The sequence below is a fragment of the Rosa chinensis genome, chromosome 2, assembly GCF_002994745.2.
Source record: "Rosa chinensis cultivar Old Blush chromosome 2, RchiOBHm-V2, whole genome shotgun sequence".
Lineage (NCBI taxonomy): Eukaryota > Viridiplantae > Streptophyta > Magnoliopsida > Rosales > Rosaceae > Rosa > Rosa chinensis.
In genome coordinates, this window is record NC_037089.1 from 19,248,909 (window position 1) to 19,272,348 (window position 23,440).

At 37.4% G+C, this 23,440-nt stretch overlaps 2 protein-coding genes and 1 non-coding gene across 3 annotated transcripts; 1 reads left to right on the forward strand and 2 right to left on the reverse strand.

The window, feature by feature from the left end:
* Window positions 1–6,247: 6,247 nt before the first annotated feature.
* LOC112188440 lies at window positions 6,248–7,851 on the reverse strand. Its single transcript, XM_024327556.2, has 2 exons — window positions 7,574–7,851; window positions 6,248–6,901 (listed from the first exon to the last, which is right to left on the reverse strand). Exons 1-2 carry the CDS (start codon window positions 7,622–7,624, stop codon window positions 6,500–6,502), a joined length of 453 nt encoding a protein of 150 aa, XP_024183324.1. The 5' UTR covers window positions 7,625–7,851; the 3' UTR covers window positions 6,248–6,499.
* Window positions 7,852–8,788: 937 nt separating this feature from the next.
* On the forward strand, window positions 8,789–8,861 carry TRNAA-UGC. The gene has a single exon. It is a non-coding gene; the product is annotated as a tRNA-Ala (tRNA).
* Window positions 8,862–9,039: 178 nt separating this feature from the next.
* LOC112187328 (formin-like protein 13) lies at window positions 9,040–11,029 on the reverse strand. Its single transcript, XM_024326081.2, has 3 exons — window positions 10,844–11,029; window positions 9,893–10,690; window positions 9,040–9,327 (listed from the first exon to the last, which is right to left on the reverse strand). The coding sequence occupies exons 1-3, from the start codon at window positions 10,896–10,898 to the stop codon at window positions 9,296–9,298; spliced, it is 885 nt and encodes a 294-aa protein (XP_024181849.1). The 5' UTR covers window positions 10,899–11,029; the 3' UTR covers window positions 9,040–9,295.
* Window positions 11,030–23,440: the final 12,411 nt, after the last annotated feature.

The window sequence follows — 23,440 nt, forward strand, 5'->3', positions numbered from 1 at the left end:
TTCATTTGCTTGTGGCGGATAAAGTATTCCGATAATGTACGTCAACTCGTAGTTGCGGTTGAATGCTCAATAGAAATAGTTGAATTTCCTTAAAACAAAATAGATGATTAATATGTAGATTTGTAAAATCAACACCAATATCTTGCACATGTACTTTGATAAAAATAGACCGTGTATATGCAATGTGGTAGTTGACTACAAACCTGTTGACTATATAAACCGAATGGTGGCATGTGCAGTATAGTAGATTAATTTGAGAAATAGTATATGACATGAATTATGGTTCTTGTGTAATACACAACATGCATGTGCATAAATATATAATAGTGAGGCTTAGTTTCACTTAGGAGTATAGCAGGTCATGGCATTTGATCATGCTCACGTGTATTGATCTGTACATGGCATTTGAATATATTATATTAAAGTATCATTGATAATATATAGTAAAATACAAAGTTGTCAGATGTATAGTGGCACTAGAGTAGCATACATGGTTTGGGATATGTTGCCGGTCTCAATCATATATAGTAGACCACGTATTGAAATTGTGGATGTGTGCTGCACTACTTGTACTCCTGCACGTGTATCTTTATCAAGTTTTGATAAGAGGTATCGAACTCGTGGTGTCCAAAGCTCCAATATATATATATATATATATATATACACACACATATATATATATATATATATATATATATCGGTGTGCACGATGTAGTGAGCAAGATAGGTGTTTGTAAACTAGAGGTCTGGAACTTCTAACAATTTGCTGGCATGCTTAGATAATTGACAGCATGTAGATATTTGAGATAGTTATTTAACTTATCTGTTTATTGAAGCTTTGCAGCGCGATTTCCTTGCGAAGGCTAGAAGGAGAGTGGAGTGGGTTTGCAACGCTGAGTGGAGTGGAGTGGGTTTCCAGATCTGTAATTCATTGCAATCGGTGATCTTGCTGTCCTTTTGTTTCTTGCTTGTTGAGAACGCAGCAGAGTTCATGATGTCATGCACAACAAGGACAGAGAGCTCCTGGCCTTGCAAAGGTAAGTGGGATGACGGCAGTGGAGATCCGAGTTTTGCGGCAGGAGCTCAGCGGGGCCTGGAGCTCAGCGGAGGAAGTACCGCTGAAGGAGAGTTGAGCTGGCAGCGGTGCCTAGCTGCTGTGGAGCTTTGCTGGCGGAGGTGATGACCAGCGGAGGTCACCTAGCGGAGTGGTGGCGCTGAGGTAATGAGTTGTGGCTGGCGGATATTAGCGGGAGAAGCGCCGCTGATGGGGCTCTAGCGGAGCAGTTGAGGCTAGCTGAGCTGGCGGTGTTGGCTTGGCCTGGAAGTAGCTGCTAGGCGCTGGCGCTGGTAGCCGATTGCTTGACGAGCGCTGGTGTTACCGCTGACCGAGAGCGGCGGTGCAGCTGAAGAAGTGTGGCGGTGGAGCCTTTCCGACGGTAAAGCTCAACGGAGCCTGCTGTGTGCGGGGTTTGTCCGCGAAGCTTTTGGTCAAGAGAGCTCTTGGTTGGTCAGCGGAGGCACGATGAATGTGTGATGAAGTTTCACGGGCTGCCATCTATCAAAACTTGGAGGAAGCTCCTGGCGGTGGTGATAGTCAGTGGAGGTCGACTTGCGAGTGTAGTCCGGCTAGCGGAACCCTTCTTGGGTGGATGGTGCTTGGAGCTCAGCGGAGGAGGATGCCGGCGGGGGGGGCCCTGACGGAGCGGAGATGGTGCCAGCGGAGTGCACTGGTGGGGTTGGCGGATGTCTTTCAGGCGGAGGATGACTCGGTCTGCGGAGAAGCTGTGGAGGTTGCTTCTGCTGGGAGTAGCTGGCGGGAAATGGAGTTTTGGTCCAGCGGTGGCTCCTAGCGGGGCAGCAGTGGTGGCTAACTGTTTGTTTTGCCGCTGGGTGTGGTTGGCGGAGAAGCCTTGGCTAGCTGTGGTGGTCAGCGGAGAAGGCCCTCCAAGGCTGGCTGGTGACCGGCGGATTGGAGCCTTATGCTCGCTTGGAGCTCGAGAGCTCAGCGGAGCCATGCTCAGCGGAAGTGGAACTTGTGCCAGCGATTGGTGGCTCTGGCCGGCGGTAGCGGAGCTGTGCTCGGCGGTCGGCGACGTCATGCCCAGCGGAGGAGGATCATGGGCGCCAGATGCAATGAAGAAGAAGGTGGGTGTAACTGCAAAAAAGAAGGCAGAGTGGCCATAGTAGATCTCTGGGTGTCCAGAGAGAATTGGCTCCCAAAATTTATTTATTTATTTTTTTTTTTTGGTGGTTGGCGTTGACCAACGATGGTCATCGTTGACCAAGCTAGCTCGGCGTTGACCAGAGTTGACCAGCCCTTTGGTGGGCGTTGACTGACTCCGCCGGGCGTTGACCGACCCATATGTTGGAGTTTTGATCAGTTTTTGCAAGTTTTGACCACTCCTTGGGCGTTGACCACGTGTTGACCGGCCATGTTCGGCGTTGACCAAGGGTTGACTTGGTAGATGGCACAAGTTGCCGCTAAGAATTTTATATCACTCAAAGAAAGAAATTATTTTGAGCTCGGTTAAGATGACTTAACTCAATGGTAAGTGACGAAGCCTTTGTGTTGGCTTCCCACAGACGGCGCCAATGTTAACGTTAGGATCCGTGGGGATCTCTAGTTAGCTTTAGAGAGAGAGAGAAAGAGAGAGAGAGAGTGACACGAGATGTATAGTGGTTCGTCTCCCGCCGTAGCGGGAAACTACGTCCACTTGAATGTTATACTAGTGTGTTGAGCCTTGCGGCCCAAGGGGATTACAAAAGATGTAATGGGATTGAGATGGAATGAATGAATGGTGTTTAAGTGGGAGGAGAGTTCCTTTTATAGGGGAAGGAGGCTCCCTCATTTACATTTTCTTAGATGTGGGACAAGCAACCACCATTTCTAGTCTAGAAAGCCTATTTGTGAGGGCATGTTGGCAAGGCCGGAAAGGTGGCTTCCCGGCGACGGATTTGCGACTTCCGGATACCGTAGCTTAGCTTGAACATAGGGCTACAAGATGCAAGTAGCGGTTGGGCCTTACCATGGCTTGTGGGTGTCCCAAAGAGGGTGTTACTTATGCTTGGTGATGTAGTAAATACTCCATATTGTTGGAGGTATCCATCGACCAATTTCAAGTGTTGCTAGTTCCTTCACCTTCCTTGCATTCTCTGCCATCATTGCCTCTTGCTGCATCTTAAACTGCTCCATTTGGGCTGTGAATTTTTTGTCCAACTCAGCAGCTTCCTTCCTAATTCTTTCCTCCCTCTAGGCAGCTTCAGTTCTCTCCTTTTCAGCCTCACTCCTTAATCTTGCGGTCTCCATGCGTTGTTCCTCAATTGTTGCTTTCAATGCTTCCATAGTGCTTGAGACACCTCTTTTCTCGGTATGAACATATGGAACATCACGCCAACGGACTCCTGCTCCAAGTCCCCTCACTCGGTGATGCTTCTCTACCCCAAGAACCTCTGCATAGATATCATCTCTAACTTGTGGAGTTATTTCGACATTTGAATTCCTTCTCTCCTCTTCCACCTTTTCCAAATCTTGTTGGATTCAAATTTGAAATTATTTATAAATAAACATTCGATTCATAAACCATCAGTCTAGTCATAATTGTATGTGCAGTATTAGGGAAAAGTGAGATGTTCTAAAAACCATAACAGAACAATGGCCTATAAAAGATTCTATTACATTCTGTAGCCTAACTAAGGAAGAAAATTCCCACGTATGAAACAATTGCTTTGTAAGCACAAGCATTTGTCAAATTTTCTGGACACACTTTTCAGTCACAGAAAAATGTAACGTGAAATACAGCTTGTCCTAGACAGGTTTCAAAACAAATCCAGGTCACGATATTTTATACTTAAGGTGTTTTTAATAGGTACTCATGTCATTGTTATTTGACATGTAAATACATGAACTTTGATTGTGGATGGCAGTATAAGTTAACACTCGAACAAATTTACATCCATAACATATATATTCAGCTAGCAATTACGCCCATCATAAACAATGCTGACAAATATCTGTACTCGAAGGGTGGAAGAATGGGAAATTAAATGAAATGCTGACAACTACTACACCATACCCTTCTCCAAGGAGTAAAATGATGACATTCAGTCTAACATATTTGAGATTGGTTTTTAGAGTCTTATTAGGTTTACGCCACTTCTAGACTAATACTCGAGTTCAACAGCGCAACACATAGATAAAAAGCTAACTAACAATTTTATGCACATAAACTTCGTCATTCCTAAGGATTACTTCAAGTATGTGTAGTATTACATGATATCAGTTGGGACACGGCTGTAGCAGCTCATCATGAATAGAAGCAAAAAAAAAAAAAAAAACAGAATAAGAACCAAACTCAAAGTACTCAAGCAACAGCTAAAGACAAGACAAAATGTATCATGTATCCTTGTTCAATAAGGCAGTACTGAAATTTGTATCTCTACAATTGCTTTTCAGTTGTTTGACACATGATGTACAATTGCTTATCCTAAGTACACAGAGGCCTCTTTTCAGGAAACTCATTTAAAGAACCAGAAGATAATGATGAAAAATGGGGTTTATGATGTACATGCATGTGACTGGAGTTGAAGCTTGTAATTAAGTGATATTGATTGGATGGTAGCGGGTTCTTAGCAGGCAATAACTGGACAGGACCCAGAGTCCCAGACTATAAATAGCCTCGTTGCATAGGCAAGGTTTTGTCTATTAACCGTCGGCCGGCCACCACCGTATATATAACAGCTTAAAGCCTCCAAACTAGGATATATGGTGACATGAAACCCACCCAGGGGTTCTATGTGTTTCAAGGTTAGGAAAAGCTTCATCGTTCCTCACATGGAACCAATGAGGATCGATGAAGGTTGGGAAATAGTTTCTTCTGACGACCTGGCGGCAAAAATATGTTTTATCATTTGTTTTTATACTTTTTACCTTCTTTTATAAAACAAAATCATTACTTTTCCGAGTGTTAATCAATCATCTTGTGCTCCTAAGTGAGATGTTGGACCCACGTTTTATTTATATTTCATTTTTGTGAGAAGTTTGTGTGCTGAATCCTTGTACTTCACACAATTTACAAAATGATGATGATAGTCTCACCTACCTTAGTTGTCTTGATGTGGTAAGATACCGACAAGAGAAGGTCCTGATTTCTACTCAGCTAATGGTGCTGGAAACTCGGATACAGAGATGTAATCGAAAAAAAACTCAGATACCGAGATTCATCAATTTTATACGAAGATGAGGATGTCATGACTCTAATCTTCACATGAGAAATATGAGATTGCACGTATCAAATCCATCATACTGGCATTCAAATGAGAAATATATGATAACAAGCTAGCACATGAACGACTAGCTACCTCGAGGAGTAAAAGTCGATATACAAAAGATTGAAGGGTTCAGCAACAGGTAAAGGTGGATGCAAGTCATACAAGTGATACAACAAGTCTAGATGCTGCATTGAGAGTTCAAATTTTTTTTTTTTTTTTATAAAAATAAAATAAATTTATTTACAGATAATGCTGGATCCTCTACATCTTTACATTGTACAAATTATATGCTTTTTGACTCTGGAGTGATGATGATTTAGTTGTTGATTGACCTCTTTACTTTACTCTTGTTTTTCACCCACACAAGCACAGTGTCCCAATTTGTGAGAGATGACATGCATGTTCAATTGTTCATGCTGCGATGCATTTGGAAATCCAAACCTGATTTCAAATTTGATTAGTTATTAAAGGCAGTTAGGGTTTAGGGTTTAGGATTTTAGTCTCGGAACATCATTTCTCATGATCGTAGTCAGGGTTATCTCAACCAATCCGAAGGGAAAATGAGGCAACGTATTGATGGGTTTTCTGTTCACTTTAATCACCACGTCAAGCTTCCTCAAGGAAATAAAATGTTTGATGAATTTGGGGCCACATTTAGCATCAATGACCTCTTAAATTGGATGTTTGCTGTGTAGTAATAGGGATTGGCATGTCAAGTTTCTGTAGTGGTTCCTTTGCTAAAAGAGGTGAACTCAACACGTTCAGAACACTATAATCCATAAACAATGCGACATATGTAGTCGGGATCTCAAGTGTCTGATGTTTTGTGTCTCTAAATTTCTGCAGTACATCAAATTTGTTGTCCTGCCTTTTCCTGTTATTAATATCCAGTCTAGACTAAACCTCATTTGAAGATGACAATAAAGCAACAAAAGGAATACAAACTGTGACCATGCATTCCTATAAGACAATACTTCACATTGTATATATAAGGGGAAATGTAGAGGCATTGACAGGTTGAGTTTACCAGCTGGTTACTGTGCTAACAAAGGTGAACACATCACATTATTCAGATGTCAGACCACTACAATCTACCAGTAATGCAAAAAGATAATGTAGTCAATGTCTCAACTGTTTGATGCTCTTCCTATATTTCTGTAAATTTCTGCAGTACATCAAATTTCTAACCTCTGCTCTGTTTGCAATTGATATGCGCGGTTTGAAATAAACCTCATGTCAACGTGATAGCAAAGCAACAGAAAAAGTAAAATGCTACCATTTCCACCACTCCTAGAAGTTTGATACCGTACAATACATAGGTGCTGGAAATGTGGACAAGAAGCATTGCAATCAGGGCCAACTTGGTAGCCGAGTAATACAACATAGCCATCTTCTGTGACTTTTTCAAAGCTCCATTCCTCTTTAGGTTCATCCAGCAAAGAAAGGCAATGAAGGAACAAAAAATCGACGAAATCAGAGTTATTGCATATGCTACAACAAACGTGATGAAAGCCGCCTTTCTTGTTAGAATTGCAGGACCATAGTCACTCCGTACATGGCGGAGCATGGCGAAACCTGCATACAAGGTTGTGGTAGCTAGAAGCGCAGCCACTATGAAAAAGGTAGCATAAGTCTGCAACACAAAGAAAGTAATGTAATTTATCTTGGAAATAAAACGAAGATTTGGCAGTGCAACTTTTTGCATTCTTGGAAACAAAACGAAGAGTTTCACAATCATTCATGAATCCTGACTAGCATATCAAGTAACAGCAGGATTAAAAGAGTAAATGATGTACAAGTACAATATAAATTAAGACTGCCCAAAACTCAAGATTTCCTAAATATACAAATACAGTAGTAAGAAGAACCAAAGCTATGTCGACAGAAATTTTAGAGGTGCCTAAGAAACAGAGAAATTCCTTCAAAGTGGATTCAATCAAACTAGATTTGGGCACATAGCTCAGGTTACCACTAATGAAATAACAAACAGGAATTAGATACTGCAAAATTTGACAAGTAGATCATACGAAGAGTGAATAAAAAAAATATCAACAGGATTTGAGAGATAAAAGTATATTTGAAAATTGTAACTACCCAATATCTGGAGTGCAACATATTGATTAAGAACTCTCTGAAGAAATGAAAACTATAAAACAGTACTTACAGTAGGATTGCCAAAGAGTAACAAGACCCGAAGATTCAATAAAAATATAAGCAAACTAGAATTAAACAAAGCAGAATCACTACAGCAGGCAAAGGATAAATATATTAAACAAAGTTTGACAAAATAAGGTTACATATAAACCTTTGTTGCCCTCTCCTTATCTTCATTGCCTTTTTTTGCAGCAGACTCCATATTTGGGGATCACTCCTGGGTTTACGACCTTTAGATACCCGTAAACCTATAAACAAGACAACGAAAACCGGTGAGAACCTGTGGGAAAGCTGTAAAAACCGAAGAGACTCGGTGTGTCTCGGCCGTACGGTGCGAGGGAAATTGGGTTTTCTGGATTTTATCTGTCTCTACTCCACCGACTGCAAAGGGTTCCTCAAAATGTTAGAAAAAAAGAAAGAAGAAGAAGATTTTATAATACAATAGCATTGCGTCTCTCTAAAGTTGTAGATTTATTAGTGAGGGTCTAAAATAAATCACACAAATAGTAATATTTATAATTCGCTCAACTATGTTAGTTTCGAGCCAAATTATCATTTACTCAACAACAATTGCATGTGGTGGCCCAATTTATAACCATCTCCATCCACTTGCAATGTACAACATGATCTAAATGTAGACCAACCTTAAACTTCAAAATTAAAAATTGATAATAAACCCAACTTATTGTTGCCTTCTTGGAGATGGATATTTGAAAACATAGGGTCCAAAAAGTGAACTTTAGGCCAAGGATTAGAGATGATTTAATACATAAAGTCGGTCTACTTCTATATTTAGTTAGTCTACTTAATATATCAATACGTAAATATTCTGATCCCATCGGGTTTCAAGTATAGTCACAGCCAATGTATATCCTGTTTTCCAAATAACAGATGAGACCAACCATATGAAGAGCTCTCCTCATCCCTTGCTCTTTGTATGGGAATTGAATTCGCTCACCACAACACTTGGGTGGTGATACCACCACTCAATAGAGTGTTGTCATGTGTAATACACTATAACTATGGTTAACTATGGTGAATTTAATAATGAAGAAAGAGAAAAGTAATTGTGATGTGTTAAATTTTAATTAGATCACAAAATTAATTATGGTGAGCAAATTTGAATCCCTTTGTATGTATAACTAACTAAAAAGAGAGACAAAAGAAGATCGTCTTACCTGGGGAATTAGAGAATAAGAATTAAGAAATGTCATCTACTTTAATTGTCACGCGTCATAATTTTTTCGCACTAAAATCTTTGACTCTTTCCACTTGCATCAACTCTCTGCTTCTGATACAAACGGATCCGCACTCATTCTTTTGCTCTTTCGGATTAGGAGAAGTGAACAGTAATTAAATTTCAAATGGGGATGTAGCTCAAATGGTAGAGCGCTCGCTTTGCATGCGAGAGGCACAGGGTTCGATCCCCTGCATCTCCAATTTTTTTGATGATTTTTTGTAGTTCTCTCTCCTTTAATCAACTCAATAATTTCTAGTAGTCAAACTATATCAGTGATTAGGTTTTGTTACCAATTCTCACAACAAAAACACATCTTTCCTACTAACATTTTCCAAATTATAGGGTGGGTCTAGAATCTACATAAAGGAAGCTCCCAATTAAGCAGCTGAATCCCTCTAATCATAGCAAAGATGAGTATCATAAAGCATTACAAGTCAAAAGAGTACTTGTCGGTTTAGCACAGATACCACATTGAGATAACTACTTAGATAATATCTTCAAATGCAGACTAGTAAACTAGTGCCAAAAATTAAGGGTTGCAAAATTACAGACCGCCATAGAATCAGATTTCCCCTAATTCAATCCTATCCTATAAGAACAGATGATTAGACTCGGCTACCAATCTTGATGCATTTAGGTGATAACAAAACGGCATAGTTGATAACCTGCAATAGAAACATCATCATATAAGCAACATTGCCATTTGCAAAGGAAGACCATCAACTACAAAAGCTAACAGAATATAACAAAAGGACTGGGGGTATCTTCAAACAATTTGTAGACCTTTTAAACAACTAACAAATTGCTGGAAATCTGACAAAATGAAACTCTGTTCTATAATGACAGTCATAATCAAATGGAAGCTGTAAATGGGGTTGAAATAGGGATTGAGATGAGATCTCATCCATCTTAATTCTCAACTCACAGAAACAGAACAAGGAATTACTACACTAAACTTTCAGAAACTGAGTCAAGGGTCTCTTTCCTAAAAATGGAAGACCCAACATTCAACATGGAAATGGCTTACTTGGATCTTATTCATTAACATAGTAAGGAATCATATACTAAATTTTATAGCAAGGGCTCTCCTTGTCCAAACCCAATAATCAACATGGAACAGGCTTACTTGGGTCTCAACCATTAACATGGGAAGGAATCATACTAAATGTTTCAGAAAATAAGTAAGGTTCTTTCTGCAAACCCAATAATGAAAATGGAAAGTAAACTTACTTGGATCACTGTTGATAAGCATAGCAGTGCCACCAAAGCTGCAAGTGCCTCCATTCCTCTTGTTCTTCTGCCAGTAGCTGTTGAAAGCATACGAAGCATGGGCCACAACAGACTCAGGATAGTAGCAGTTTCCGCTTGGCATAATCTCCTGGCAATCAGCACCACCAGCTCCACAAGCATAGTCGACAGCCTCCTGCAATGTGTCTGCCGGAACAGTAGGCTTGGCTACACACCACAGTTTATGCACAAACCCAATTCCAGGTGCCGGGGCTCTCGGATTACACGGTGGCAATTCGTAAGCAAAAGGGGGAGGGGTGGCTTGATGGTAAACAGGAGAGATTTCGGGGGCTTCGGGAAAAGACATTTCGACTGGGGGTGATGCTGTTTCAGGGATTGGAGGTGAGGCTGTTTGGGCTGGTGCTGGTGAGGCTACTTGAGCTTGTGGAGGTTGAGGGTTTTTGGCTACATTGGCAGGAACAGAGAAGCCAACAGAGGAGTGGAGTGGGGGGTCTGAGGTTTTGGGTAGTGGGTTTGGTCTAGCTGGAAATGGGTCAATGGAAGAGAGCTTTCTGGTTCTTGGTTTTGCCTCCTTTGGGTTGGTGACTATAACATTGATGTTCCTGAGCCCCAAAAATCCAAGCTTTTTAAGGGTTTCTGAGTGAGAAGACACCAGTTTAAGGGTTTCATCAGAGAAAGGTGAGACCTTTGGAGGTGGGTTCACAGAGTAGGTTGAATCTTGTAGAACCTCATGGGATGTCTCAGAGAGAGTTAGGACTTGAGCTGATTCTTGCCTTGCACCTGTAGAGATTAGAGAAACAAATACCAAGTAAAAAAAAGGCCTTCATTGTAGAAAATCAAAAGGAAAAAGGGGAAGACACAAAGATAATAACTGTAACATTGCTTAAACATGAAAATGGAACATTAGTTGAAACTGGGTTGAAGCTTATTTACCAGAAAGACCCAGAAACAGAAGCTGGAAGAAGATAAGCCACACCATCTTCACCATTGCTCTGGCTCTCTCTCTCTCTCTCTGTGTTCTCTGGAGTGACTAGTGAGTCAAAGTGAAAAAATGAGTGTCCTCTTATAGTGAAGGACCAACTTGACCGATAAAAAGCTAAAAAGAAAAAATAAAATAAAAGAGAGAAAATTGGAAAAAGCTGTCAAGCATAGCAGAGTATCCTAGAGTGCATTGTCTGGGGAAGTAGGAATCAATTAGCAAGAAGGGCAAGAAATCGAAATTACAATGAGGGGCAACTGTCCTTGCTCTTTCTTGGGACGCGTGGAACAATAACAAAAGCTGGTGTGGGAAGTGTAAAGGACAACAATGACAATTTGGCCAAAGCCCAGAGCCCAAAAACCAACAGAGAGTGTACGGTTACAACGGTCACATATGCGAGAAGGAAGAAACTAGTGTGGAACGCAGTCGTATTAGTAGCAGTCAAGGAGTCAACATTGGCCGTAAAAGAGAGGGCACAGCCTCACAGGTTTGAGTGGGGGCACAAGGAAAGTATAGGACAAAAAGGACTGGGTTTTCTGAGGTACCCTTCTGAAAAAGTTGGACCGGCAGCTCTGCCTGCTTGGGGGCCAAGCTAATCACAAGGATAGAGATTCACCACTGGCAAGGACTTTTCTTTGCTTCTCCTTGTTGATCAGGCAAAATAGTGATTGAATGACTTACCGTTGGAATTTACCTTTGTGCTGATGCATTTCATGAACCGAATGTTCTAGCGTTACCAATTAAAGTTTATAACGTAGTAATTTTAATCCAGTGTGGTAGTTTAAGTTCCCGTAATTTTGTTGCAGTAGTGATAATCAAGGAGCAAGTTCATGGTTTCTTGTATCTCTTTCATCAAATTAAACGAGCAATGCATTAATAAAGGCAAACAAATCTAGCATTACAAGCATCGAGCAAAAGAATGGTATTAAATCTGTGAAATTAAGTGAAATTGAAAAATTCTTCGATCTAGTAAATTTCATCCATTGATATATATATAAATAAGTTTTTTTAATAATAACAAAAATATACTTAATGTTATCCAGTCATCCATTCATATTGATGCAAGTGTACATTAATACACTGAATACTCTCTCATGAAAATGCCTCATCTTTGAAATAACAAAATGGAGTTTCTATTTATACCTCTAAAATTAGCATTTGAACCTCTCCACTTAACAAACCTCCAACTTACTTTTACAAATAATCAGTATGCTATCTACACCTGCCTAACTTTCCCACAATGGCCATCGTCCAATAAAATCAATAATTTTTTTTTTTTAATATGATAGCCTCGGAATCCTTGACCATGAATCAAAGTCCTCGAAGTATGCAGCTTAGGATTCGTGATGATCCCAAATTGGGATTCTTAGATTATGGGCCACTAGGCATTAGGAGCAAAATTGCTTCTTATTTTGAAATGAGAGAGGCTCGCCGCTTTGTTCTTACATGCAGCTAAGATTGAAGTTTTTTGCTTTGACAGCAGGGCCGTCAAAACAGTTGCAATTTTCATGAATCTAAGAAGAGTTCATTTTAGTTGGTGGCGTTGGTTCACTTCCCCTCCTTCAACAATCTCATCATCTGTTTCATGGATCTCTCTTCTTTAGTTATCAAAATTCAATGCTCACAAACTAGATCCCCCTCCGAAACCACAACCACATGGATAGAAGCTAGGAGGAAATCCAAATATATTTTTCACGATGCTGTCATCAATATAATCAAACGTTAGATAGATCCACAATATGCCTTAGAAATATTTAACATGGTTTCGGAGCAAGAGAGTTTCAACCACAATAACATATACCACATATGCAACTATCCTCAATAAGCCGCTCAACCCAAGAAGTTCAAGGCTGTTGATCCTTGTGATGATGGCGTTATGTTGTGACAAACCATAGATTCCTATTTATTATTATGGGAAGAAGAGATTTCATTCTTTTGTATCCTAATTAGTAATTTGACGTGAGTTGACAAATTCAATTATCATTTGAGAAAAAAAAAATAGGTCCAAATGGTTATTTTGGAGGTATAAATAGATCCTCTCAAAATAAGAAAGAAATCAAACCGCTAAGAAAAAAAAAATCGAAGTGAAGATGGATGGGCCATATTAGCCCTTCAGAAATGACCTGCAACTCAATAGATCTACTTGATTGGGTCCAATCATCAAACTTTTGAGGTCATGAAGCTCTCGGGCCCAAAATTAATCAGTTTGGGTAGTTTCCAGCTCACACAACAGTGACCAAAAACAATAAACTCACACAACTCATTCATGTTGATTTAACATTGAGCCTAAGTTTGGTCCCAACCTCTTTCCAATAACGGTGTAACTATACTACCGAGACACGGGCCAACTCATTAAAGAAAACAGTATGTCCATCTAGGCATCTTAAGTGTTACTACGATTGATAGCCCATTGTTGATTGTCAATATGATCGATCATGCAGCATTGCAGTACAAAGAAAGTATGGAAATGATCAAGATGTAATACTGCCCAGAACTACAAAACTAATAAAAGTAACCAATGTCAACATTATGCAGATATAACATTTTACAAACATCGATCATCTTTGGCTTGTAACATAAAACAAGGGGAGCGCTAGTTAGCCCCCAACCGTATCGAGCCGTGTTGATAAAGTGGCTAGAATAGAATCATCGCAAGGAATGAGCCATTCGTGGATATATGAAAGGAACCAAACACAATAGTGCCCAGATAATTTGGTAAAACTCCATCTCCATTGGCATGTTGATGTGGCTAAAATGAGGAAGAAAATAGAGACATTTGTGGTGTATGGGGAAGTCATAAAAGTGCATGATCAGACCCGTCAACCGACTTTAACCAAGTTATAAAGTGTTGGAGACCAGCAGGTATAGCTAGCTAGCTACTTGCCAAAATGATCACGAAGTGTGTTTGTGAAAAGGCATTATGAATATTGCAATAATTAGCATTGCAAGTGCAAATCTTGAGAACCAATCTATCACAACGAACTCTAATAATGTGTGTGCCTAATCGAAAGAAAAGATGGTATCGGGACATACTTGGCGTGTATGTTTAGCCAATTTGTCAATGATTAGTGTTCATGTTTTTCGTATTATTAGTGGAATACTAATTTTGCCTCCATTTCTGATTTCTCTACTGTCATCCACTTTAATTTCTGTTTGCATGGACATGAAGCAAAGCTAGATCCCTGACTTGGTTTATGAGATTAGAACCTCTCCACCCATAGTGACCCAAGATTGGGATATCTACCAACATGCCTTGCGAACTTGGTTTGTCTTCCTAGAAATTTGGGTCCTCAAATTGGCGCAAAATAAAAAAAAAACTAAAAAAAAAAAAATGCATGTCGAGTAATTTAGTTAAAAGAGACTATTAAATTCTTTAACTTGATAAATCTTCTTCAAATTAAGAAAAGTAACTCCTTGTCTGCTCTAAGTAGATGGCGAATTTTTTGCTTCGTCAAATGGTCACTACCGTCTGATAGCAGGGTGAGACTAATTGTCGTTAAATCTATCTTCCGATGGCAACATAGTAGGAAAGTTGTGCTTATGGTAATTATGTTATGTTGTAATCGGGTTACATATCGAGTTATCTTTCCGTTATGTCACTGTTATGTCAAATAAATGGAGTAACCAATAGTGCACTCTTTGCTAGTTGGTGCTTATTAGAATACATGTCTTCTGTAGAGATTTCTGATATTATTTCGGAAAACACTCTGGATGCTTATTGTAATCAGAGGTTTATGCTCATATGACCCCCTCCTTATATTCGACAATTTCATTAATAAAGACTTGAAAACAGCCGCAGCAGCCCTTTATTCAAAAAATAAAAAAAAACTAATATTTAACATTGTCGAATATCATTACATAGTTAAAATGATTTGACACATACGAATATTTTCTATCACTCAGCATTGTCAGCCAACTCCTACACAATTTTTTTTCTCAAACCCCACCATTATTACTTTTCAAATCTAAAATTATTCAATATTGCCTTCTTCTCAAATTCTTTATTATAATGCCCCAATGGTTTATTAGCGAAGCCATTACAAGCTAAATATTGCTTCCAAGACAGTAGGACCCAAAGAAGCCAAGAAATCACACTGAAGCAGCCTCTCAATCACATCCTACAACTACTAATTGACTTGGATTATTCACTGTCTTGTTTGGTCTTTGCTGTCACAACCACATTTCACATTACGCACTTGCTACTAGGGTTTTTGATGAACCTTTTCAATGATTTAAAGGTTGGCCACTACCCGACCTAATATGATTATAAAGTAATTAGCAATTTAATATGACCAAAGACCATTATTGAGATTGATAAACTCAAACACCAAGTGAAACTGTCGGTCAATAGTATCTCATAGAGACTATTAGAGCCAATTAATTGGTGTATTTGTCCTTTTTGCAACATAATTATATTTGATTTTGTCGAAAAAAAAAAACATAATTATATTTGATTTGAGCACTGTCCTTTGGTCCTATCCTAAATTCACAACTGTTTACATTATGTGAGAAGCAAATTCCTTTGTATGTACATGCTAATATAATTAAGATTTTATATCTTTTTCTTAAAATATGTTCATGCAGGTTTTTAGTCAAATTGGAAACTGTGTAATGTTTTATCTAATTATTTGTAATGTTTTACCATTTTGTATTATTAAATAATATTCAACATAAATTTTCTTCAAATATGTTCATGTAGGTTTTTAGTCAAATCGGAAACTGTGTAATGTTTTATCTAATTAATTGTAATGTTTTATCTAATTATTTGTAATGTTTTATCTAATTATTTGTAATTTTTTACCATTTTGTATTATTAAACAATATTCAACATAATTGAAAATTTACAAATTAATTTTCAATGAGAAACCTAAAAGAATTTATGATTATTGAAAGGGTGCGGCTATTGTCACCCTATTATTTTCTTTGTTCACCCTACTTGTTCATTACACCCTGCATTTTAATTTCAATTATTAAATTTTCTTCTCTAACCCATTTCTCTTTCCAGAAATATCTTTATATGACATATTCAATTAAAATAGAAATTTTTTTTAATGAAAATCTCTCATTTACTTTATATCAATTAAAAAAATAACAGATATTAAAGTTTCTTAATAAAATCATAATTTGATTTACTTCCATTTTTAAAATTTTTAAATTCAGTTTTAATGTTCGTCTATTTTAATCTATATCAAAAAATTAGTAAATTAACAGCTATGAGCAATGAAAGAAGAGATTGTTTTTTTTTCTTTTCGTGTTTTAAATTTTTATTTTCGGTGTTCATAAAGGATATTAAAATTTTTTGATGAAGTTAACACTAATGGTTTTGTGAATTGAATAATGAATTAACGATGAAGATGCACCAAAAAGACAGAAAAATAGTAATAAATTCAAATTTGAGTGGAGAAGATGAAGACTAATGTTATTCGATGAGAAATTAAGTAGTTTTGTATTTAATTAATTAACTATGTATTTAGTTTTCCTTACAGATTAATTGGCTTTAGAAAATTAGTGTACTTATTTGTAATTTTATATTTGGATAATATAGTCTTTCAATAATTCACATATTTGTAGGGTGAACAAAGAAAATAGCAGGGTGGTAATAGCCCCACCCTTAGGGATGGCAATGGAGTGGGTTGGGGATAGGGATCACAATACATTCCCCATCCCCGAGGTCATTTTCTACCCCCATCCTCGCCTCAATCCCCAACAAAAATATATTAGGAACAAAAATGTTCACCTGGTCAGTTATTGACCAAGAAAATAATGTTCAAGGGCAGAGAAAATTATTATTAAGTTGAGGTGTTTTGTTTTCCACCCTTAGATGTAAATCTAAGGGTTGTTGAGCATAAATTCTTTGGTCAGCAACTGACCAGGTGAACACCACTGATATTGGGGATTCCCCGTCCTCATCCCCATTGGGGACTAAACCTCCAAACCCGCCCCAAATCCCCAATAAGAATTTAATAAATAAAATAATTTTTTCTCATATTGCCTTTTTTAAAATCAAAATCTACAATAAATAAATTTAAAATGTGATTAAATTCATAAATCATAATTCAGTGAGTGCAAAAGTCAAAACACATTAAAGTAAAAGTGTAACCATTAAAGTAAAGTAGTAAATGTATATATTTGTGATTTATATTATAAAAAAAATTATAAAAAATATATATATAAGTTAAATATATGTATATATTATTGGGGCGGGTTTGGGTATAGGGATCACTAGGGCTGTCAATTCCGACACGACCCGATAACACGACTCGAAACCTGCACGAAATAAAGCGGGTTGAACCTGCACGATTAAAAAGCGGGTCAGCCGTGGGTCAACCCGCCGTGACCCATTTAATAAATGGGTCGGCTACGGGTCAACCCGCCAACACGAAATGAACTCGTATAACCCGATTATGCTACTTGTTCTTGAAAGTTTAGATGTTGGGAGTATTTGATCATAGGATTAGACAATTTGAAATATTTTGCTTTATAAGTATCGGATCTAATTATTTATGAATATATATAATTATTTATATCCTTCTTCTTGTGGATTTTTTAGTGAATTTAATCAATTTATGCATTTTTTTAGTTAAATGGGTCACATTGTTACTTAAATGGGTCACATTGTTACTTAAATGGGTCATTTTGTCTAACACGACACAACATATTTGTTAAATGGGTTAAACGGGTTGGAAATGGGTAACCCGTTTAATAAATAGGTTGGGTTTGAGTTTAAATTTTTGACACGATTATTAAATGGGTTGGGTTTGAGTTTGTATCTTACGACACGATAAATACCTTGACCCGACACGAACCCAACCCGACACGACCCATTAACAGCCCTAGGGATCACAATACCATCCCCGCCCCATCCCCAATCTTAGATAGCGGGGATTGGGAATCCCCATTTGTCCCCGAATTCTCCCCCCATTAGGGGCGGGTATGGAGCTTTGCCCCTCTGGGGATTTTTGTCATCCTTACGCACCCTTATTGAAACTTAATGTGTAGCTATCAAAATAACGACGTATGCACTTTGTCAGTAAGCTATGACCTGTTGGTAAATTTATTGTAAAGGTCATGGATTCAATTATCACTGACATATATAGGGTAGGGTGGGATAAAGGTTGAAAATATATATTAAAAAAAACGACATATGCACTTTTAAAATGGTGTAAACATTCTTAAAATAATAATAATAATAATAATAATAATAATAATAATAATAATAATAATAATAATAATAATAATAATAAATAAATGAATAAATCTTATAAGCTTAGCGGCAGAATATATCCAATACCTAGAGTTCTTGAGATACTGTAAAAATTTGAAGATAACGTATATATTTAGAGCAAATCCAACAGCATCCCTATAATTTTTGTATTATATGGAAGCAAAAGTCAAAACTTTAAGCAATTTTTAATCCCCAACTCTAACGGATTCTCTATTTTACAGCAATCTCTAAAATCTCCATAATTTTTCTTAAAATTTTAGAGATTGCTGTAAATTTAGGAAATTTCGTTTTCTCTTTCCTCACTATCTCTAAAATGGGGATAGTTAGGGAATCTATCGGAGCAAAAGAGACTCATTTTTCCCTAAAATAGAGAAAAATCAAAATATGAAGAAGTTGTTGTAGTTACTTTTATGCATATCGATGGTGACATTTTATGCTGTTTTTAGTAGTTGATGGGATCATGTTTATTAACGTTACACGGTACTTTGAGTAAAAAAATGGAGGTATCATAGAACTGACAGAAGAATATGTTCTATTCGATGATATGCATGCGGTGGCTTATCGTGCTAGACAACAGTCATATGTACCCAATGACAAAGTTTTTACTATAGTTAATTGGGTTGATTATATTATTGTTAACGGTTTAGTCTCATGTAGACACATGGTAATGGTTGTTTTAGATCCCTATAACACCTTAACAAGAAAGCATTTTACTTATAAAACTTGTATTAAAGTTATCAATAACAGGCAACCTCACGATCACCATGTTCCTATACTCGCGGGAAGTCAATTTGCACCTTTCTGCATCATTCTAAGATTATATGATCGAGTAAGAATTTTGTTTTGAATATATAATCGTAACCATGAACGCAAATATTAATGCAGCAAAATCAATTCAACGTCACCTTTAAAAAAAAAAAAATCAATTCAACGTCACTTCATAATTAAATATTTAAAATTACTATATACTATTTCTCAAGGCACGGTTCATTGGCTTATGAACAGTGACGGCTCCAGCCGAGCCGGCCATGGATGAAAAGTCGATTTTGTCCCTGCGTGCTGTTTCTTGCTTCGCAACTTGATTTAAACCTACATTGACTAAAATTCAAAGCAAAATAGTAATATCTTGTGAATACATGCATAGTACTTTTTCTTTAGTTCAAATACGACTGTTGCATAATCTATTAAACCAAACTAAACGATTGAAAAAGACTAAAAGAGACATTGAAGGAGGGGCAAAAGAAACTTGAAACTAAACTTAAAATATGCACTTAGGCCTCGTTTGATTTACGGAAAGGAAAATAATTCCTTTATCTTTTCCATGGAAAGGGAAATGAATCATGTATGATGGAATCATCAAAGATTTGACTCTTTCGAACTCTGTCAGTAACTCACTATAGACCCGAGAAACAAAGAGAAGATGTGTACGAACGAGATATCCAGCAATAAGAAGAAGGAAAATGATTGAATAGAGGAACTCCCAAACATTTGGCGATCTCAAATGTGTCGATATCAATAGTGACTCATTATTTCGATGAATCATATCTTTGGACAGAAGAAGATTATGTAAACACTTACTCGAAATATCACTTATCATATTCCATTGTGGAAGACACAATTTTTTCTGAAGAAATTTCTCAACAACTTTTCATTCCGATGTTTGATAACGTAAGAAAAGTTATCAAGAAAGTTGTTAAAAAGTTTATAAATAATATAATAAAATAATATGTTGTGATTCCTTTGAGATTTGGAAGGAACCACTTTCCCTCTTATTTTCCCTTCCTTCAGGAAATGATTTTATTTCCTTTTGCATCCCAAACGCAGAAAAGGAACAAGATGTTTTATTTCCGCGAACCAAACGTGACCTTAAAGAAACTCAAGAACATTGACTATAGAAACCTAATAACCTTCAATGAGTTCAATTTGATGAGGGTGATAAAAGCGGCCGACAGAGGCTTCATCAATGCTGTGATTCTATGGGAGCTTCAACGAAACCTTTAGTAAAGAAGCGGAAAGGCTAAATGGTTAATGATTTACCTTGGTAAATAGTATATTGAAGGAGGAGAATTCAGAGTACCGACGTGCACTTGCACCAACATAAATAAATGGTTAGATTACATTAAATACACTTTTTATTTATTCAAAATAAAGTTGATAATAAATATAAAGTATTGAGCTTATTTTATAAGTGTTGGGTCACTTGTACCGTCGGTGTATAGAATAATTTTCATATATTGAAGGGGTAAAAGAGTTGGTAGATTAAGCAAGGTAAACAAGGGAGTCTTAAATAAAAGCAAAGCTGTAACGGATCTTATTGTGAGATTTAAAGGACCAATTTGACAGCCTTTAGACATGTGGAGATTTGGACATTGGGAGCATTGACAAAACCTTAAGGATGAAGTATTTTATTTAACAACCACATTTATATTTATACGAGGAGGATAATATTGGCCTACAAATAAATTTTTCTTTTTAAAAAGAAAGAAGAAAAAGTGATAAAGCATTATGCCCTTGGGCGTGTGCATGTCCCCCAACAAAAAAAGGGACAAATAGGGGAGGGTCGGTGGATCAATCTATGAGAAAAAGAAACTAGCAAAAGCACAAAGAACAAAACGCTAACTTGGCCCTCATAGCTTTGTCCTAAAAAATCATTCTCAAAAAAGACGTTTGTCATAGATTAGGTGTAAAACCATTAGAGCATGTTCACCCATTGGGTCACCAGGTCACCTATTATTTACTACTTTTTAGTGTTAATTTCACAATCTGGGTCACGGGCACAGTGTATTTTGTGTCCTGGGTCACCCGGAGTCACTTTTGGGTCACCATCATGATCTGCAAAGTGACCTGGTGACCCAAGTCACCATGAAAACTATGCCCGTGACCCAGAGGGTGGAAATTAACACTAAAAAACAGTGAATAGTGGGTGACCTGGTGACCCAACGGGCAAACTTGCTCTTAGAAATTACCTCATGCAATATTGACTGGTTTAATAGAGATAATTTGTTATAAGAATTTGTGATCTCTTAATTTTCTGAGCGGAAGGGAAAAAGCTATTACATAACCAGCTTCACTTGTTCAACTGATAATAGCACTAGAACAAATAATAAAACCTAGTTTGATTCGCAGAAAGAAAAGTTATTTCTTTGTCTTTTCTATAAATAAAGAAATGAAATTTCAAAAAAACTTTCAACTTCAATAATTGGTAACATAAGGAAAGTTATCCGAAAAGTTCTTAAACAATTTGTAATTAATGCAATAAAACAATGTATTATGAGTAATAATTGAAAGAAAAAAAATGGGGGAAAGTGATTCATTTGAAGTATGGAATGAACCATTTTCTCTCATATTTTCCTTTGCTTCAGGAAAGTAGTTCATTTCCTTTTGCATCTCAAATGCAAGAAAAGAACAACTTGGGTGTGGCTATTGTCATCCTACTATTTTCTTAGTTCTATCTACAAACATTTGAATTATTAAATGACAATATTACTCAAGTACAAAATGACTAATATGTACACTAATTTTCTAAAATCCAAATTTGTAAGGAAAATTAAATATATAACTAATTAATTAAATACAAAGATTACTTAATTTCTCATTGAATAACATTAATCTTCATCTTCTCCACCCAAATTTCAATTTATTACTTTTTTGTTGTCTTTTTGTTCCCTCATTTTTAATTCGTTATTCAATTCACAAAAGCATTAGTGTTAACTTCATAAAAATCTTTGTAATGCCCTTTGTGAACAACGAAAATAAAAATCTAAAACACGAAAGAGAACAAAAAAATCAGTCACTTCTTCATTACTTATAGTAGTTGTTGTTTTTATTATTATTATTTTTAATAAATGGCTGGTGCGGCTGCCCTCAAGCCTTGATTAATGAAACTGTTGAATACAATTTTTTTTTGGGGGGGGGGGGGGGGGGGGCATTTAGCCCCTGAAATACTATCATAAGTCTCTACCAAATAACTGTATTTAACTAGGCACTAACTAGCAAAGAGCGCTCTACTGGTGACTCTATTTGCTTTGACATAGTAGTCACATAACGGAAAAATAATTCGATATGTGGCCTAATTACAACATAGGATAATTACCATACGCACAGCTTTCTTACTATGTTGACCTCGGAGGATAAATCTAACGACACTTTGCTTCACCCTGCCACTAGGAGGTGGCGACCATTTGACGAAGTAAGGAACTCGCCGCCTACCTAGAGAAAACAAGGCACTTTGGGTGCACATACAGGCACAAAGCCTGACTATCCCTACACAATTAATGCAGGGACTTACTACTCGCAAAATGTGCAGCAAAATTAAACAACATAAATAAGTAATAACTATAAAATAAAAAACAACATGATCTGGGCCCAAGCATTGAACCCAAACCCAACCTCCAACCCAGATCAGGCCCACAGGCCATATCCAAGCCCAGAAGACCAAGTCAGCATGTGAACCAACCCTCCCGGCCCAAGTCGGCGTCTGCACCAATCCGACTGCCCCACCTCTAAGACCGTCATCGAGTCGCGACTCCACCAACATGTCTTAGCCTTCCCCCCCCCCCCCCCCAAAAAAAATCAAGACATCGATCCCCGCCCGCCTTCCACAAATCGCCCCACGACACCGCTTTGATCCGGCAGAGAGACAACCCTCCTTCAATCGCAGCCTTTAACCATGCCGTGGCCCCAGATGCGGTTAACTTCCACCGAGAAAGATGAACCAAAGCTGTGTCTAGCCTCCGATCACCGGATACGCTTAACAACATTACAGCTCGTCCGCTCGCACTAATCGTGCACCGGCGAGGCTTGAGGCCAACTCCAAGGCGCAGCCGGACAGGCGTGCACTCTGACTACGACGTCTCTAGTTTCTCTCTTTAGGGTTTTCTCTCTCTATTCCTTTTAATAGGGTTGTATTTTGACATTACATGTTCATTACTTATAGTTGTTAACTTAAAGAGCTTTGACATGGTTGAAATAGATGAAAATTGAAACCAAAAGAAAAAAAATGGAAGTAAATCAGATTATGATTTTATAAGAAAACTTTAATAAATTTTAGTTTTTTTTTATTGGTATAAATTAAATAAGAGATTTTCGTTAATTTCTTTTTAATTGTATATGTTATATAAAGATGTTTATAGAAACAGAAATTAGTTAGATAAGTAAATTAAATAATTGAAATTAAAATGTAGGGTGCAATTAGCAAGTAGGGTGAACAAAAAAAATGATAGGGTGACAATAGCCGATACTTATTTTCCACGAACCAAACGAAGTTTAATTGTAAACTCAAAAAGCACACTAAAACTTAAAATCTCTAATTTTAAATAAAAAATAA